Below are 18,798 nucleotides of genomic sequence, written 5' to 3'. Positions count from 1 at the left end.
TTACAAGGCTTCCTGTGAGCTGCGCAGCCTTCCCCCCTCTCACTCCAATGTGCCTGGCTAGATGCATGAAATCACACATCTAGCCAAAAATGCAGGGCAGCCGGAGCATGGAGGAGAGGATTCCCTCCATGCTCCAACCACCCTGCATTGGATAGGCATCAGCCTCCGAGCTCAGAGGCTGATGTCTGTCTCCATAGGACTGAGCCCTTACTCTCTCTTAATATGAATTGTCAAAATACAGCAGCTATGCAAAAAGAGTCCATTGAAAGTTACTAGCTCACAGCTTCTTTAGCATTAGCTTTGCTTACACATATCCATACTTATAATTTCTGAGAGACATTAGTAGCATCAAAGGAAAAATAAAACCTTTCCATTTGCAAAAACTTCCCATCCTCATCTAGAAGAAATTATTACTCACTACAGGTGAGTGGGGGTGGGGGTGTTAATTTTTTTTTTTAACTATCTTGATATACAATCCTACAGAGCAACATCTGCACAGACCCTACACGCCAATGGTATTCATGTATATGCGCACATCCCCATAGTGGTATTGCTATAAATTGCATGTGAACATGTTATGAAGTCCTTTTATGGCGAAATAGTAATACAGCATTCAGATTAAATGTTTTCCCAGTTCTTATTCCTAGGCAGTAGCATGAAAAATATAGGCACCTGATATTCCTAGCTTAGATTCCTTTCCTGCTCCCTTAGGCTAGGCTTCTAAGGGTGCAATTCTATTCATATTAAAATAGAAAAAAAAGTATATAGTTCTACTTATAGTTTTTTTTGTAGAAAAAAAGTTCTACAAGTCCTAGCATTCCCCAGCCAGCACTGCTGGCTGAGGAATGCTGGGAGTCGTAGGACATTTTTTCTGTCTAAATTTGTGCCTTGTTGTTCAGTCATTAAGTCGTGTCCGACTCTTCGTGACCCCATGGACCACAGCACGCCAGGCCTTCCTGTCCTCCGCTGTCTCCCGGAGTGTGCTCAAGTTCATATTCATTGCATCCGTGATGCTATCTAGCCATGTCAACCTCTGCCATCCCCTTCTCCTTTTGCCTTTAATCTTTCCCAGCATCAGGGTCTGGAAGAATTTGTGCCTTAGTAGCCCTATATTAAGTATACTTCCTTCAAAATGTTTAGATTGTAAGCTCCTTGGGGCAGCAACCAATCTTTTTAGTTTCATTTTTATTACTCTGTCAGTGTTGAAGTGCTTTCAATTAAGCATGCTTCAGCCTCTCCTTCCATTCCAACACTCTTCAAATTCCCTCTCTTTCTCTTCCTCATATCCTACCATACAGATCCTATTCAATGCAAGTTTCTCAAATGCATCCATAGTGTCATGTTGGTATCCTTAATTCTATAAGAAACACAGACAAGACATGCCATGTTCAACACATACAAGACTAAATTGAGAGTGAGTGGCATAAAAGTTCTTCTGCCACAAACAAAATGCCATGTTTGCTCAGAAGTAAACTCCACTGTGTTCAATAGGGCTGTTACAGACTAACCCAGCTGCCTCCGCTGGAATAAATTCCTAAAGGCAACAGTTTGTTTACACAAGCACCTCCTCATGTGACCCACGAAGCACGCTGTAAACAGAACATTTGGACACTCCCACTACTAAAAATGCATTAAAGCTAACTGGGCATTAATAAGGGCACCACTGGATCACTTATTAAAGCATTTTATTGTTAGTAATAAATTCCAGAAGGGAGCTGTGTTGCAACAAAAACAGAGAGTCTTGTGGCACTTTCAAGACTATAGTGTGTATAGGATTTCAGTCTACTGGGAGTAAGCCACACTGCACTCATTGAGACTTGCATCTGAGGAGACCTGCATAACATTGCACTGCTCCAGATTTACTGCAGCATCAGCTTCCATGGACAAGAGCCCACTCGATCTCATCAGGCATATCAAGCAGGAGATAAGATTCCATGCAATCATTATCTGAACAAGTGGACTCCAGCCCCACCAAAGCGGATGTTGCAATACATCTATCGTCTTTCTCATAATTACATTTTATTTAAGCCATTGCATGCTTTTTGTAAAAAGACACAGCATTCGTGCCCTTTTGCATGCCATTAGCTTATACAGCTTTAAAAGGGGGGCTAGATAAATTCATGGAGCAGGATAAATCTATCACAGTGAAACAGGCTACTAATCATGATGACAACATGCATCCCCCAGGTTCAAAGGCTGGATACCTCTGATATCCTGCCGGCATCTCCTTGGCCACTGCAGAAAGCAATATATGGACCTCTGGTCTGATCCAGCAGGGCTTTTATGTTATGTTCAATGAATTACCATTACGAATTACAAGTAGTAGTAACTGTTATTATTATTTTGTTGTAATAGTAATACAATACTGCAATAACTACAAAGCATGAAACTAGTAGTCGTAATAAGTAATGGTGCCACAAGAACAATGCAAGAATCTGACGATGATGATAACAGCAGTGTATTAAAAAGTTAATACTTTTATTAATACAAATGAATAAAGCATCTATTAACCATCAAATATGACTCAAGATGTTATGTTGCAATGCTAGACTATTATCAATAAAGAGCCAGTGCGATGTAGTAGTTAGAGCATTAAACTGGGACTCGGAAGACCCGAGTTCAAGTTCCCACTCAGCCATGAAGCTCACTGGATTACTTTGGGCCAGTCCCTGACTCTCAGCATAACCTACCTCACAGGGTGGTTGTGAGGATAAAATGGAGAGGAGGAGGAGACCATGGGAGCCGCCTTGGGCTCCTTGCAAGAGGAAAAAAAAGTGGGATATAAACGTAGTAATAAATAAATCATCCGTAATGGTGCAATAAGCTTACTTCTGGGTCTAACAGCAACACTGCACTACAAAGCAGGAAACTGGTAGCAGTAATAAGCAGTGTCACTATAATAGCGCAGGGCTCTATTATCACGCATTATTAATATTATTGTTAATCAGCAATGGTGCACCACGCTCAATTCGGGGTCTAACAGCATCACAGCAACAACTACGAAGCAGGAAGTCAGTAGCGGTAGCAGTAACACTAACGTAATAATGGCGCCACACGAATACCGCAGGCGCCTGATCGCCAGGGCCCCCTGCAGCGGCGCAACAAGCCCGGTTCGGGGGCGAAGAGCGCCAGCATTAATGACAGCCGTTGCTAAACCGCGGCGCGCCAAGGGTCAGGAGCAAGAGCAGGCGCGGGGCCGGCGCAACAGGCCCAATCCGGGGGTCGAGCCGCTGCCGGCCTCCCCTTCGCCTCGGCAGGCCGGCCCGCCCGGGGGGCGACGCGCGTCCCGCGGCGCGGCCGGGCCGGGCCGGGCCGCCCTCCTCTCGCGCCCCGCCTCAGGCCGCCACCCAGCCAGCGCCGCGCCCCCCCCTCAGGCCGCCCTCCTGTCGGCCGGGCCGCTTCCTCTCACCCCCTCCTCCAGCTCCTCGTCCGAGGCCGCCTCTTCGGGCTGGTCCAGGTCGATGTCGAAGACGCCCGCCATGGCCCGGGTGAGGGCGAGAGCTGCCGGGTGCCGAGCGCGCGCGGGCGAGGGCCGCAGGGCCGCCTCATGGGCCCGCAGCGCCAGCCCCGAGCGCCGCCATGACGGCCGCCATCGCCCGGGCTAGCCCAGGCCCTCCCCCTCGGCGGCGCCGCCGCCGCGCAGGCGCAGGCGCGCGCCGCGCACGCGCCGGAACGCGCCACGCCGATGCTTCCTCCGGGAGGCCGCCCGCGCACCGTGGCCAGCGCGCAAGCGCGGGTGAGACAGCGCCCCCTATTCGCTCAGCGCGGGAACGTCCCTCCCTCTTTCTCCCGTCCGCGGACCGGCGGCTGCGATTTCGCGGGCGGCGCTATAGATCCATTCCGCGTTTGTCAGGACCAGCCGGAACTCTAGAGGAGCTATCCGAGGTGCTGAGCCCCACCCCACCCCAAAATAGGTTCGGCGCCCTGAATAGCTCACTTGGGAGTTCTGGATGGTTCTGACTGAAAGGCGGAATGGATTTAGAGCCCCGCCGAAATCGGAGCCGCCAGCCTCCTCTGCAAGGGTATCAGTCTATGTCCCCGGCCCTGCGCCGCTGTTTTTTTTTTTCTCCCTACTGAGCAAGCGCAGAACGCGTGGTGGCCCGGCGCGCGGATGCCGCGCATGCGCACAGCTAACGACTGACGCAGCGACCTTGCCCTTCGTTGTCTCTCCCGCCAATTTTCCCGCCTGAGACAGCGGCGAAAGGAGAGCATGCGCAGAGAGGCTTGAAGTCAGGGTTTTGAAGGTACGGCGGCCGTTGGTAAGGGGGTCAGTAAACGAGGAACGGGCGGAGGAAGGTGAGGGGTTGCGCATGCGCCTTGAGGGACAGACGGCTCTTGAAGGGGAGGGGGGAATTGTGTGGGGGGTGAGGGGGCCGGAGAAGTAAAAATGAATAAAAATAAAATTGCACACGCTTATGAGCATGCGATGTTCCACTAATAATAGGGAGTGTAGGGCTACAAGATATCTATTCACTTAAATTATTATTATTATTAATAATTATTAATAATTATTATTAAATTATTATTAATTATTGGCTTCATTATTTGGTTTATTATCAGACACTTTATTTCTGTTATTTATTATTACGTTTATATGCCGCCTTTTCCCCTCTTGCAAGGAACTCAAGGTGGCTTACAGGGTCCTCCTCTCCATTTTCATCCTCACAACAACCCTGTGAGGTAGGCGAGGCCGACAGGGACTGGCCCAAAGTCACTCAGCCACGAAGGTCACTGGGTGGGGATTCAAACTTGGATCTCCTGAGCCCCAGTCCAACACTCTAACTACTACACCATACTCTTTATTGATTATTGATATTCGTCTTAACATAATGACCTAACATCTTGGGTTATATTTGGCCATTAATAGATGCTTTATTAGTTCATATTAATGAAAGTACTGTATAACTTTTAATATCTGTTTCAATATGAGACCCTTAAATATTAATAGGCTAAAATATTGGAATGCTATATTTATTACTGTTAGTTATAACTTTTGGTCAATATTTGAACCCTAAGTATTGATAATGGGCTAATGATTTAGAATGCTAGCTTTACTACTGTTATTAGTGATAATATTTGGTCAATATTAGACACTTCATTGGTTCATATTACTAAAGTTATGTTTTAGCTGATATTTTAGCTTATTAATGTTATTAGTTTTCTTATTTAGTCTATATGAGACACGGTGCAATCCTATGCATGCTTACTCAGAAGTAACTCCCATTGAGGTCAATGATGCTTCTGCCCTAGTAAGTGTATTTAGGACTGAAGCCTTATTGATGATAGGCAAAAATATTAGGATATTATCGTTATAACTTTGGTAAACTTATGGCAAGGCTTTTCAAGCCTACTTGGGTTCCATAGTATTTACACACAAGAAAGTGTACATTGGATGGCAACCTAAGAATGCAGTCTGATACATGTCTACTCAACAGTAAGCCCCTTGAGTTGAATGGGGCTTCCTCCCAGACAAGTGAGTTTAAGATTGCAGTTTAAGGGTGCAATCCTATGCATGCTGGCTGGGGAATGCTGGGAGTTGTAGGACCTTTTTCTGTCTAAACATGTATAGGATTGCGCCCTAAATAGTCATTTGTCATCATTTGTGTTTGGGCTTCAGATTAAAGCAGATGAGAATGTCTATCGTCACAATACAACTCGGTCAGTGCGGTAACCAGATTGGTCGCGAAGTATTTAATGCCATCTGCACGGATCTCCACAGCGCACCCGGATTGTGTTCCAAAAAGGAAAACGATTCTTACCAGGCCGCCAGCAAAGAACGGTTCTTCAGTGAGGAGAAACCCGGAGGTATGATGTTGAGGGATGTAAATATTTCTCACCATCTCCCCTGCCACTCAAATCAAGACAGCAAATCAACAACCAGAGATGTTCACTTTTAGTGTATGGAAGTTTACACGTAATTGGATTTCACAAAATGGCAAGGTGTTGGTCCAGGTCAACAGTTATCTTTGTTGGCATTCATCGCTTTTTATTTTTGAAAGTCTAGAAGAGCAGTTCTGATCTAAAGTGGAACACTGAGGGAAACTAGCCTCTAAAGCTGGAGTGGGCAACCTTTTTCCTCTGAAGGCTGTCGGAGGTTGCATGATAGTAGAGCCACGGGTGGCATGCACCCCCCCCCCCATAGTTCTCTCTCACACACATACACACATGCTTTGCATGTCTCCAGTTTGATTCCTGGCATCTGCAGGTATTGCTGGGGAAACCCTTGTCCGAACCCCTGGACAACCATTGCCCGTCAGTTTAGGCCACACTGAGGTAGTTGAACAAATGGTCTGCCTCAGTACAAGGCAGCTTCCTGTGTTCCTTAATCCTGGGGCTGTGTGCAACAAATTGGTAAGAACTGCACATTTTTTTATGCTGACAACTGATTGTCTCGCAAAGGTGCATAGAAAAGAGATACAAGATTCCCAATAAAAAGCAAAGGTAGCTGTGTTGTCTGTAAGAAAAACTCCAAAAATGATATTTATTAAGCCAAACAAAACATCACAAAAATGTGCATGCTTTCAAGATCTCCAGATCTCCTCATCTTGCCTGATGAAGCAATCTGGAGATCTTAGAAGCTTGCACATTTTGCACGTGTGTGATCTTTTGGTTGGCCTAAGAGACGTATGACACTCGTGCGGGTTTTGGACGAGTCCCAATAATTTGAACCCATGGCCACAAGGGTATCTAAGATCTGTGGCATCCCCAAAAGACAACCACATAACTAACAGCAATCCTAGACATGCCTACTGAGAAGGAAGTTCCACTGAGTTGAATGGAGCTTACTCCCAAGTAACTGGGTATAGTGTTACAGCCCAAGCAGCTTATCCTGCTTAAGATATTCTGAGAAAATGGTTCCTCCAGTTCCTACAGCATATCAGTCTCACCCTTATTATAATATTTGAGGGGAGAATACATGCATGTAACATGGGAAATACACACCTAGGAAAACTGGCCAGTTGTGGCTCCAGGGCGCAGTAAATAAAAAAGGCATTCATCAGCACTGGTTTTAAGAAAAGGCCTTTGACATTTTTGTCTGTTTTCATCAGGAAAGCACATTGGCAGATTTTGACATCTTTTGTCCTCATCCTTCTTGTTCTCTTTTTAAGATCTTAATACAAGGTTTGGCTTTTATTTTCTTCCTCTTCAGTTCCAGCTGCTCGGGCTGTTCTTGTCGACATGGAACCTAAAGTGATTGGCCAGAGTTTATCCATGGCCTCAAGGTCTGGCGGCTGGAAATATGACCATAAGTCCCACTTCTGTCAAAAGCAAGGGTCAGGAAACAACTGGGCCAACGGGTACGCATGCTTTTTTTTTAATCAATGCAAGCAAAGAAATTACTATTTTTATTTCTGAGATTCATAGCCCACCAGTCAGCTACAAAGGACTTCAAGGAGTTTTAGAATTAGAAGTTTATTTTATACGTGCCACATTATGGTTTGCGGTAACCAGAGTTTAGAATCCAAGCCGTGGTTTCAGTGTTCCAATATATCAGTAGACCAGGAGTTTGTCTGGTTTATTTTCGCATCTTCTCTGCACTCCAGGCACTAGGTGCAGCAGCCTGTGGAAGCAGAACAGCTGCAAAAGTATGGTTTGACATCGTGCCAAATCACAGTTAACACAAACAGTGGTCCGAAAACGCACTTCAAACTGTGTTTCCTAATTCTGGTTTGCCAACTGATCAGAGATTATGGTTTGTCAATTCAGACATCACACTAAAGTCGCAATCCTATGCACGCTTACTTGAGTAAGGCCCAGTGAACTGTTTGGTTTTTTTAAGCCTGTCCTGAAGTCTCAGCCCCACAGATTAAAATTTGCCTCAGTGATTAAGGGCACAATCCTACCCCTGTTTAGACAGAAAAAAGTCCTACAGTTCCCAGCATTCCCCAGCCAGCATGGTTAAGATCAGATCTTGACTAGTTAAGACCGGATCTTGACTAAAATTCGGTAGAGGTGCATGGTTGGCTGGGGAATGCTGGGAGTTGTAGGACTTTTCTTCTGTCTAAACAGGCATAGGACTAGGCTTTTAGTAACACTTTAGGTTAATTTATGGAGGTACTAAAGGAAAGTCATAGCTTCTTCCTAAGTGTGAGGTTACTTACAATTTCATAAACCATCAGCACCTGCTCTTTGTTAGAAGGAATAAGGCATTCTTTAATATTTTCTTTATTGTCCACTTGGGAATCTGCAGCCTGACTATTGCAGTAACACATGAGGGGTTATACTTACAGACATAGCCATACTTAGAGCAGACCCATTGAAATCCATGGGACTTGTTCATCATGATTAACTTGCATCCCATTGATTTAAATGGGTTCATATGCTAAGCCTACTAGCCAAAACAGCTTTTCTAAAAAAAATAAACATTCAAATCCTATCCATTGCTTTGCCCTGAAAGGTGGCCTGTCTACACTAGCTTATGTAACCTGGCAGATCACCTCTTGGCTTCTGGTGCATTGTAACTGATTCGCTTCTTCACATTTCTCCCACCCCCGATTTGTTCCACAGTTACTGCGTTCACGGGCCCAAGCACAAGGAAGCAATCATGGACCTGGTCCAGAAGGAAGCCGAGAAATGTGACCGATTGAGTGGGTTTCTGATGGTCATGAGCATGGCCGGCGGGACAGGGTCAGGCCTGGGGGCGTTTGTGACGGCGGGCCTGAGAGACGCCTATCCAACCTCATTCCTGCTAAACCATGTGATCTGGCCCTACGGAACTGGGGAGGTGAATGTCGCAGCTTTGTGATGGTGGGGATTGAACCTGGTACTTTTCTCATGCAAAGCACATTGTCTTACATTGAATTCTAGATGGAGAAGCTCAGAGGACCACCTATTCATGAATAGGAATGCAGAGTGAAGGCATCCAAGCTGTACTGGCCCATCACAGTCTCCAGGGACCTTTCGCATGCAAATCATGTAGCCTTACATTGAGCTATAGTTGGGAGAAGCTCAGGGGACCACTTATGGGTGAATAGGAATGTAGCGTGAAGGCATCCATACTGCGCCAGCCCATTGCACCCTTCTAGGACCTTCTGTAAGCAAAGCATGCACTCTACCACTAGCACTGGCCCCTCCCCAAAGACAGTGTATCCCCTCCATTGATTACCTTTATGAAGAAAACGTAATGCAATCGCCTTTTGAAAACAGCCAGTCCTCGAATGTTTCCCCTTTCCAGGTAATCGTCCAAAACTACAACTCAGTCCTGACCCTCTCGCACCTGTACCAGTCCTCTGATGCCCTCCTGGTTCACGAGAACGATGCCATCCACAAGATCTGTGCGCAGCTCATGAACATCAAGCAGATCTCTTTCCAGGATGTAAATCGAGTCATCGCACATCAGCTGGGCAGCATCTTCCAGCCAGCTTACTCCTCTGAAGGGGCCACTCGGTATAGCAGAAGTCCCCTAGGTATCTGGTGTTAACTCCAGTACTTTGCTGCTGTTCTCCTCTTGATATCTCCAGTAACTTAAAGCAGCCTTGCAAAGTAGTTTAGTTACTAGTCCACAAACTTTCTCATCAGTCTACTTGCCGATAGAAACGTATGTTTCCGGCCTAGGAAAAACACACATATAAGATTTCATTCCCATTTTGTTTCTCTTTCGCAGGGGATCTAATGGAAGCTTTAGTCCCTCACCCCGAGTTCAAGATGTTGGGTCTCCGGAACATTCCTCAAATGTCCGAAAATTCCCTTGCCTACAGCACCTTTGTGTGGCCCGGGCTCCTGAAACACCTGAGGCAGATGCTCATTGCAAATGCTAAAATGGAGGAAGGTACGGACTGCAGGTGAATCAGAGGTGTATCTGTGAACAGAGTGTACACTGGGGGCACACATAGAAGAGGACGGCGGTGGTTAAGACCAGATCTTAATTAGAATTCAGTAGGGGTGCCAGGGGCTAAATAAACCTGAATTGGGGGTGGAGTGGGGTAGATCCGGCCAGAAAGCCAACAATGGGCCATCCTTGCCATGGGCCATCTCACCAACAGGCTTGTGTAACCCAACAGCAGAAGCCATTCCTACAGCCTTAGAACTTTTATGGCAGGGGTGCAGAACCTCTTGCAGCCCGAGGGCCAAATTCTCTTTTGGAGAAACTTTCGCGGGCCACATTCCAGTGCTGGGCAGGGCCAAGATACCAAAAATGCCAGCCAGTTTTAACTGAGCACTCTTACTGCCAGTAAGTAAGCCTTAGGAAGGGGTTTTCAATCTTTTAGAATGGGGAAAAACTGGGCCAGGGAAAGGGAGTGTTACAGAAGTGAGCCCCACAGGTGCGGCCCACGACAGCTGGACTCCAAGTCTTTGAACGTTCCTGTCCACATTTTCCATTTACAGGTATCGACTGGCAAGTCCGGCCTCCAGCACCTGGGCTCTCAGCACTTCAGAAACAGTTTCCAAAGAGGACAGCTCATTTTAATGCCTCCATTGCCAACTTGGTTACCCTGCGAGGGAAAGATGTACACAGCGCAGATCTAGGTGAGAAATTTGGGGGTTGCAGATGTGATAGAGGCTTCCTCTTTTCTGTAACCACCACCTTCTTTGTCATGCTTTTCCAAAGTTAACTAAAGCAGATATAAAAAACAACTGCTCTAGTCCAGTGTTCTCCACGTGAGCATTTTCCAGTGTCCAAGGCTAAGATGCACAATTGCCACAGGCCACTGAATTGACGCATACCTGTATCACGGCGGCGTTTCTTAAATAAGAGAGGAGGGAAAACTGCTGGAGGCCACTGTCAAGTTTTACTGCCAGCTAGTGTCAAAATGGCAGCAGTGCTGGCACTGCTCCTGCCACTGAAAAGTTTAAAAATGTAAGAAAAACAGCACATCACAGATTAAAACCTAGCTGGAATAACAGAAGTCTAAAGACAGAAAAAGAAGGAGCATGGCAAATCTTCAACAAAAGGGAGTTTCACAATTGGGGCACCACCTCTGAGAAGGCCCTTTCTCTCGTATATAGCAAGATAAGGCAGGTACATTACCTTGAGCACCTTGAAAGGGGCAAGACAGAAATGTAATGGATAAGATTCAATGATTGCATTTTGTTTTGTTTTAAACACCCCACTGCTAATTGTAGGAGGTTTCCAAGAGCCTGCCCTGTACACTTCTTGGATAAATGCACAGGACGCCTTGACTGTCTGGAAAACCCCGAGAGCCTTTAATAAGTATGAGAAGTCTGCATCTTTGGTTAGCAACAGCCAGTGTTTGCTGAAGCCCCTAGACGCCGTAGTGGGGAAGGCTTGGAAAATGTTTGCTTCCAAGTAAGTGGGAGAAAGAAGAGCGGGTTTTTTGTTGCCAATGTACTATCATCACAGACTTTACAGTAAGCACGGAGAGCAGAAGAAGTGCAAAGATACCAGCCAGTCTGAACCAATGGGTGGGAGGGATGCCTGTAAACAGGACTGTACCAGGGGTCCAGAACCTCAGGACCTTCTGGGGTCCCAATCCAGCCCTCTGGAGTTCCCCAGAAGGCCCCTTCCCCCAACTAACAATCAATTGCTGATTTCTCAGCTTTTGTGGAGTCTTCCCCCTATTCTAAAGGGTTGAATGCTTCTCCTAGCTTAGTTAGTGACAAGAGCTTTAAGCTAAAATATGCTGGTATTTTTGGCCCCACCCCTTTTGCCTTCGGCCCCGCCCACCACCGGAATGTGGCCCCCAAGAACTTTTTCATAATGATATTTGGCCCTCAGGCTGAAAGAGGTTCTGCACCCCTGTCCTGCACCTTAAGAAATTCAAAATAATTTGCATTCTGCAACATCAACAAGCTGTAATCTGCACCCTATATAAATCATACAAATTTTTATTTTATTTATTTTAAATTATTTTTAGGTTGCCTTTAAGGGTAGAACCCTCTCAAGACAGCATACAGGATTAAAAAAAACATACAAAAGTATACAAATAGGTAATGAGTAAATATACAGTAAAATACTATAAAACACTATAAAACATATCACACCAATAACATCTGCAACCTACATGTTATGAGAAGGCCAGCAAAAATAGGTGGGAGTTCAGAGCCTTCCTGACAATCTGCAAAGAAGGGGCCTGACAAGTCCCTAATGAAAGCTGATTCCAGAGGTGGGGCGGCCACCACTGAAAAAGCCCTGCTCCTCCTATTATGCATAGTCCAGTCTCCTTTTTGTCCACCTTCTTTCCACTTCCACGCAGCTCCTCTGTTTGCTGTGTGGCATACGTGGAGCCCTGGTCAATTAAAATGGTTTTAGGAAGCCAGGTGGGTGACAAGAATGGGGAAGGAAGGGGCAGGAGATGGCACCGCTACCGTATCTCCAGCGGAACTGGGTAACACAAAGCTATATGGTGTTCTCCAGCTTTGAATCTGGCAACCAACCGTAATTGAAAGTGACGGGACAAAGTTAGTTATGACTGTCTGAAGTCTCGTTACTTTCACTGCGGTTTAGCCACAGCTCATTTTGGCTGGATCAGAGCCTCTTCCTCTAGAAAACCTCTCTTGTTCATTCCATGCAGGGCTTACGTTCACCAGTACACGAACTTTGGGATTGAAGATGACGACTTCCTGGACTGTTTCATGACATTGGAACAAGTTATTGCTAGCTACGCCAGCCTCTGATTTCAAATTCAGCATGGGACAGCAGATCCGAAATTCTGGAGATGGGGTGGAGGGGTCTTAAAATCCATGGTGGGGTGTGTGAGCATCTTATGGAGACAATAGGGGGCAAGTTGTAGGGCCCCAAAATCTGGAGGGCCGCAACTCCCATCAGTCCTAGCTAGCACAGGCAGCAGTGAAGGATAATGGGAGTGCAGGCCAAAACATCTGGAGGACCACAAGTTGCCCAGCTATAGGGTGTGGATCCAGATAAAACCATTAATCATGGTTTTAGTAGACCCACTGAAATCAATGGGACTTAAGTTAATCATGACCTACTTGTCCCATTGATTTCAGTCTGCTCTAAACATGATCAAGTCTGGATCCAACCCTAGGTATTTCAAAACTGATCAAGGAATGCAGTGCCTTAAAACAGTGTAGCAAGAAGAGTCTTGAATAGGCAGCCCATCCCAGACAAGCACTCTTACGAATGTGGGAGGCTCTGCATGCACAGAGCTTCCTACCAGCATTGGGGGGAGCTCCACATTTCAAGAGAGGAAGCCGATTCAAACGCGCATTTGTGCAAATCTGCTCGCTATGTTGAAACGAACATAGCATTCCCCACAAACTGTAGAATGTGAGGCACTCTAGACTGGGACAAAAGTCTTCAGGCACTGGTCTATGGGTTGGATCCAGAGTTAGGCCTGTGCAACTGGGCTGGTGGAAGTGGGCTTCCCTGCTGCCTCCTTCCTACAGCGGCCTCTCCAGCCACCTGAAAATGATCCATAGAGGCCCAGAGGGACCCTGTTGAACAGGGTGAGCTGTTGTGCACTGAGGAGTGGGGGGGAAACTTGAAAATCAGGCAGGGACACCTTCCATGAGGATACCCCTTCCATCCCCAGAAGGCAGGTGCTGGATCCAATCCAGTAAAACTAAACTGCACAGGGATTGCAGCTATCTACACTTGCATTCTCCAGTGTGTCTATTTTGTAGAGTTTCAGTTGTATATATTTTGGATATAAAATATGTTTATTTTCTCCCGATGTTGTCTGCACTTGTTTGAAGAGCAATGTTAGGAGCGCCCTAGCTGCCTCTTACAGTCTAGTCTAATAGCCAACTCAAGACACAGACAAAAGGATTCTTTTCAAGGCTTTAATCCTTTTACAACTTAATGGCTCTTTCAGATGCTAATCACCAGCGATTAAGCAAGGAACAGCACTGGGGAAAGATAGCAGAGTAGCCTATGCTCCAGGTTAGGCAGTTGGTCCCCGTTTGAAGGAGAATCACGGGAAGACCCTGAACTTATGGGCTAGGGAGAGATCCTCCCTCTTTCCCTTGGGTCCTTGGGACGCAACCGTTGCTTGCGTGCCAAACAAGCGCTATGCCTCCTTTCCGCGCCTTCCATCTGTCGTCGCTCCCTGCATCGGCGTCGAGCGTCCAGCAAGCCCCCCTCCCGCACTCTCTCGCTGCCGGGGTCACTATCTATCCCAGGAATGCTGGCAGGAGGAATCTCTGCCAGCTGCTGTGCCTGTGAGAAATGGGCGAGCTCCTCTCCCACGGATTGCTGTTCCTCCTCAGAATCAGAACTGCTCTGGGGTTCTATCGGCTCAGTTTCCACCCTGACAAGCAATTCTTACCTACATTTGTTCCTCACTATACCTCCAGGGAGCTCAGGGGCATTCTGCTATTTTATCCCCACAGCAACCACATGGAGCAAGTTAGGTCGGGGGGGGGGGGGCTTGCCCAAGATCATTTGGGCCTCCCCGATACAGGCCCAGCACCCTCTCCACTTCACCCTACCAGCTTCTCAAGAAGCATCCGGGCAGGTTTGCTTTGGATTTGCTTTTTGTACAAGCCAGTGGCTGATAGAGCAGTCCTGGGCCAACGGAGCTCCTGTTGGCTGCTGTTTTCAAGGAAGCTCCCTCTACCGCTGTGGATGATCCTTCACAGAGCTACATCATCACTAGAGCATTAACAAGCATCCTAGGAACACAGGAAGCTGCCTTATACAGAACCAGACCCTTGGTCCATGTAAGCCAGTATTGTCAACACTGACTGGTAGCAGTTCTCCAGGGTTTCAGGCTGGAACTTTTCCAGCTCTACCTGGAGATGCTGAGGCTTGAACCACTGAGCTACAGCCCTTCCCTGAGCCGGCAGGGGTGAGATCTGTACACTGGATCAGGTCCTCTTGGCACACCTCCCCAAACAGATCATCGACTGCAACCAATTTGGTAGTGGCAGACTGTAGCAATATTTTGGCAGTCTTGGGCTATCCTCACAGCTGTTTCCCTGCTCTCACTATCTTGTCATCTGTCTGTCCCTGATAGACTTCCCCCGTGCCCAGTGGTATAATACTGATCCCGATCATTTATGACATATATTTTCTAATACTTATATTTTTTAGCCCACCGTTTTTCCAAGGAGTTCAAAGCAGCATACATGGTCTCTCTTTTGCCCAATATTATCTTCACAAGAACCCCGCGAGGTAGTTTAGGCTAAAAGAGCATGACAGGCTTAAGGTCACTCAGTGAGCTGAGCAGGCAGTTAAACAGACTTCTCCCTGGTCTTCAGTCTGATGCTGTAGCCCAGGAACGGGCAGCATAAGCCAAAACATCTGGAGAGCCAAACAGCTCCCATGATCCCTCACCGTTGGCTCTGCTGACTTGGGTAGATGGGAGTTGAAGGCCAAGAATATCTGGAGAGCCAGAAGCTGCCCACCCCAGCTGTAGCCCATGTGTGAGTGATGGCATGCAACTTTCAGCAGCCTCCAATGCAGTGTGCAGGGCATTTCTCCACTGCCAATTTTTTCCGTCACCGAATTTTCCTGCATTTTATGCTCCCCCAACACCACCACTCAGCAGGAGTGTGATTCGCCCAGGACAGTGCATGGGGAGTTGTTAACCCTGCATGTCACTCTTCCCCATGTGTGTGCACGAGAGGTGAGGGGAAGCTGAGCCCTGAATCTTCCCAGTCTAAGCACAGGGGCGTACATCCTTCCAAACTGGTGCAAAAGTCCCAGTGCCAAGATCACACTCATGGCCATTCACAACAACCTTGCTGAGTTGCTCTAGGAATGTTGATCATACTTGACCTTGCTCATGAGGAACCTGCACAGATTTGGAAGCTTGTTGGTGGCTTTAGCAAGATGTCCTGCGTTTGCGAACACTGGTAGCTTTCTACGATTGCCAGGTGATCTAGATGGAAATCTACCACAAATGGGATATGTTGTTCTTAGTTGACTGATTCCTCCCTTTTCGTGGAGAAGAGTTCCTCTAGATAAGATTTGCCCAGAGCACACTGGTTATTGGGCGGATTGAAAACAGAATAAATAGGTAAATAAGATGGGTTCCCATCAGATGTTGCAATAGGCGGCTATCCTGTGTGCAAGTGGTGTTATTTAAGTTCATTGGTTCTTCTTTGGTCGTTTTCTTTGTTGTCGCAGATGTGCTTGATCCTGAAATCCAAGCTGGGGCCCTCCAGTTGGGCTGAACTTCACAACTCCAATCATCCCCAGCCAGCAGTGCCATCTGGAGGGCATCAGGTTGGGGAAGACAGCTGCAGATGTCCCTCCAGCGTTTCGGATTTAGGGAGGTGTGGGGATTATATATAACCACAAGATGGCAGGGTTGTGCAGCCCTATGCTGACAGCCGCCTGCAACTTAGGCATGAGAATTTCATTTCAGTTTACAAGAATTTCAGTTCAGTCTACAAATCATCTGAACTTGTCCTGTTGGAACCTGAATGCAAACAGAAGCATATTTTCATGAAAAATGTTTGCACATTCCCAAACTTTTGATTGCATTAGGAAAAAGCACTTTTTTAAAAAATTGCAGTTTGAATGCACATTTTTCAAGAAACGTAGTCAATGGGGGAAAGTGCGGACTTTTTAAAAATGTGCACAGAAATGCACTTTCCCCCTTCAAAATGTGCACATTTCCCCTCCTACTGAACCAAAAAACAGGTTGCCAATGGAAATGAAACAAGCTGAACTGAGCTACGAAGTGAAGTTTGGAGAATTTTGGCAAGCTGAAACATCCCTGGTTCTCCCATTCCTACAGAGAGCTCTCACATCTGCCTGGAAATTGTCACAGGAAACGAGCCACTGTGATCTCAGCATAAGAGATTCCTCAATGCTCCTCCTCAGATCTGGCCTGATGCTCCATTGGGTGCCTCATAAACACTTGTACAGCACTTCTGGCAGGCACGGCACTTTACAGAGCAATATCGAGTAAAAAGGTCCTTGCCCCGAGCCGCTTCCAAATGGGGCAATGCAGGTGGGCACTAAGAAGAGGGCCTTTTCAATGGTGGTTGTAGAACACCCGCACCGGAGAGGCTCACTTAGCACCTACATTGTGGTCTTTTTGGCGCCTGATGAATTTTCCCAAGCGTTTCAGTCCTTCTCTTTTGCTTTTCAATATGTTGAGTTTTTAGATCTTTAGATCCATTGCTGCTGGGTTTTACCCTGGGTTGGTTTTTTTTTTTTTTTTTTCACTTATCCTGTTTTAAACGTTTAAAAGTTTTATAATTTAGCATGTTCTATTTTGGGGGGTTAACTTTCACGAACCGCCCAGAGAACTAGTGGGCAGTAGAGAAATGTAGGAAGTAAATAAACAGTTTCCTTCTTCCGTCTAGGATAAGAGTAACTAATTGGCTAATCAACATCTGAGGACTGATAAAAGGTTCTAGGAACAGGTAGTGCGTGTTAGAGGACGTGGCCGAAAGTTGTAAGATTTTTTAAAAATCAGCAAAAAGTTGATTAATTAAGCAAAAACCTTCTCCAGAAAGAAGTGCAGTGCAGCTTTGCATTGTGTTTCTGCCTTCACATTCATCTTTTTTTTTTTCTTTTTCTAGAGTTTGTCAAACAGGAAATCAGAGGGCTCACTTTGCTGTTACAAGAGACGGAAGTGAATAATCGACATTGGCATATTTGGAACTCATGGACATTGTTATGCAAACAATGGCTTATAAGACAAATCTGTAGGAGGACAGGCTAGGTCTATCAGAGATTATTGGTCATGATAAGTAAATGTGCCTCCATGTTTAGAGGTACTTTGAATCTCCAGGTGCGCTGGGGTCAAACAAAAGGCATTTGTGTGGCCACTGTTGGAAACAGGATACTGGGGTGATCCAGCAAGGCAGTTCTTATGTTCTTTCTTATTGTTTACATAGTTGTGAATGAGACATCACTGTTCTTGAAGGCAGTCTGATGAATGCCAGGGACAAACAACTGGGGGGGGCCATCGTTCTTTGCTTGCTTGCTGTCCTCTGTCAGAAACAGAATGCTGGACTGAAAGGAGCATTGCTAATTCAGTTCAAAAGCAAGAGGGCTCTTCTTGTTTGGGCCAGTGCTGTCTAGGATGAAATTTTGTCTGGCCTCAGTAGGCCCATGGGTTCAAAGTCGCCCAGTGAGGTTTGTGGCTGAGTCGCCCAGTGAGGTTTGCGGCTGAGAGGTATCAAGAGCCTCGTGTGGCACAGAGTGGTAGGCGGCAGTATTGCAGCCGAAACTCTCCCCACGACCTGAGTTCGATCCCAGCAGAAGCTGGGTCTCGGGTAGCCGGCGCAGGTCGACTCAGCCTTCCATCCTTCCGAGGTCGGTAAAATGAGTACCCAGCTTGCTGGGGGAAAGGTAGTCACGACTGGGGAAGGCAATGGCAAACCACCCCGCCGTAGTCTGCCATGAAAACGCCAGCGCAGGCGGCGTCCCTCTAGGGGTCAGTAATGACCCGGTGCTTGCACAGAGATATCAAACTACATCCCCACTCTAAGGGCACAATCCTAATGCATGTTTGGACAGAAAAACTCCTGCAAACCTATATGTGTTTGGATAGAAAGAAGTCCTACAACTCCCAGTGTTCCCCAGCCAGCATGTAAGGCTTTTTTCTGTCTAAAGGCGCATAGGATTGTGCCCTAACACAGGCTTCCCCCAACCCAGTGCTCTCCATATTTAACTTTAACTCCCATCATCCACAGCCAGCAGGCCCAACGACTAGTGACGACAGGGGAAGGAGTCACAGGTTCCCCATCCCACGCTACATGACAAGATAAGGCAGAATAGATCATTTTAAAATAAATCTCTACGAATAAAAGAGGATGGGTGTCTGTCTGCCCACCCGCCAGCAACATAGCGCTGAGGCCGTGAAACTTAGTCACCGGAAATGTGGCATGCACACTAAGGGGACCCCAGGGGTATGCGCCTCGGGGTTATGTTGTGCGTTTTGAATGCATGAATTCATTTCAATGTGTGCA

At 46.7% G+C, this 18,798-nt stretch overlaps 2 protein-coding genes across 11 annotated transcripts in view; one reads left to right on the top strand and one right to left on the bottom strand.

The window, feature by feature from the left end:
* Nucleotides 1–3,603, bottom strand: part of RPS6KB1 (ribosomal protein S6 kinase B1) — a 35,719-nt gene extending 32,116 nt beyond the window's left edge. For 3 of the 4 annotated variants that reach the window (XM_084823342.1, XM_084823341.1, XM_084823339.1), the window contains exon 1: nt 3,410–3,603. In XM_084823342.1, the coding sequence (XP_084679468.1) occupies nt 3,410–3,481 (72 nt within the window). In that variant the 5' untranslated portion in view covers nt 3,482–3,603. Of the gene's footprint in view, nt 1–3,038; nt 3,389–3,409 lie in introns of those variants that run through there. The other variant, XM_084823340.1, reaches the window with a different exon arrangement.
* Nucleotides 3,604–3,650: 47 nt separating this feature from the next.
* TUBD1 (tubulin delta 1) lies at nt 3,651–13,763 on the top strand. Of its 7 annotated transcripts, none has more exons than XM_084823350.1 (9): nt 3,651–4,244; nt 5,618–5,805; nt 7,151–7,298; nt 8,509–8,725; nt 9,176–9,407; nt 9,605–9,769; nt 10,327–10,467; nt 11,065–11,248; nt 12,474–13,763. In XM_084823350.1, exons 2-9 carry the CDS (start codon nt 5,628–5,630, stop codon nt 12,574–12,576), a joined length of 1,368 nt encoding a protein of 455 aa, XP_084679476.1. In that variant the 5' UTR covers nt 3,651–4,244; nt 5,618–5,627; the 3' UTR covers nt 12,577–13,763. The 7 variants fall into 7 exon arrangements, with proteins under 7 accessions (XP_084679476.1, XP_084679480.1, XP_084679477.1 ...); XM_084823351.1 differs by having other exon boundaries at nt 3,654–3,736; XM_084823353.1 differs by having other exon boundaries at nt 4,118–4,259.
* The last annotated feature ends 5,035 nt before the right edge of the window (nt 13,764–18,798 follow it).

The sequence above is a fragment of the Heloderma suspectum genome, chromosome 16 (assembly GCF_057233095.1).
Source record: "Heloderma suspectum isolate Gila_16-S chromosome 16, 16-S_ref, whole genome shotgun sequence".
NCBI classification, from domain to species: Eukaryota; Metazoa; Chordata; class Lepidosauria; order Squamata; family Helodermatidae; genus Heloderma; species Heloderma suspectum.
The sequence above is the reverse complement of the archived record's forward strand: the minus strand, read 5'-3'. Positions and strand labels throughout refer to the sequence as shown.

What these genes read in the sequence shown, in the direction of transcription:
- TUBD1 (XM_084823350.1), top strand. Translation starts at nt 5,628, where the DNA reads ATGAGAATGTCTATCGTCACAATACAACTCGGTCAGTGCGGTAACCAG. An exon ending in GTATAGCAGAAGTCCCCTAG is followed by an intron (nt 9,408 to 9,604) that starts GTATCTGGTGTT and finishes TCTCTTTCGCAG; the next exon opens with GGGATCTAATGGAAGCTTTA. An exon ending in TGGAAAATGTTTGCTTCCAA is followed by an intron (nt 11,249 to 12,473) that starts GTAAGTGGGAGA and finishes CATTCCATGCAG; the next exon opens with GGCTTACGTTCACCAGTACA.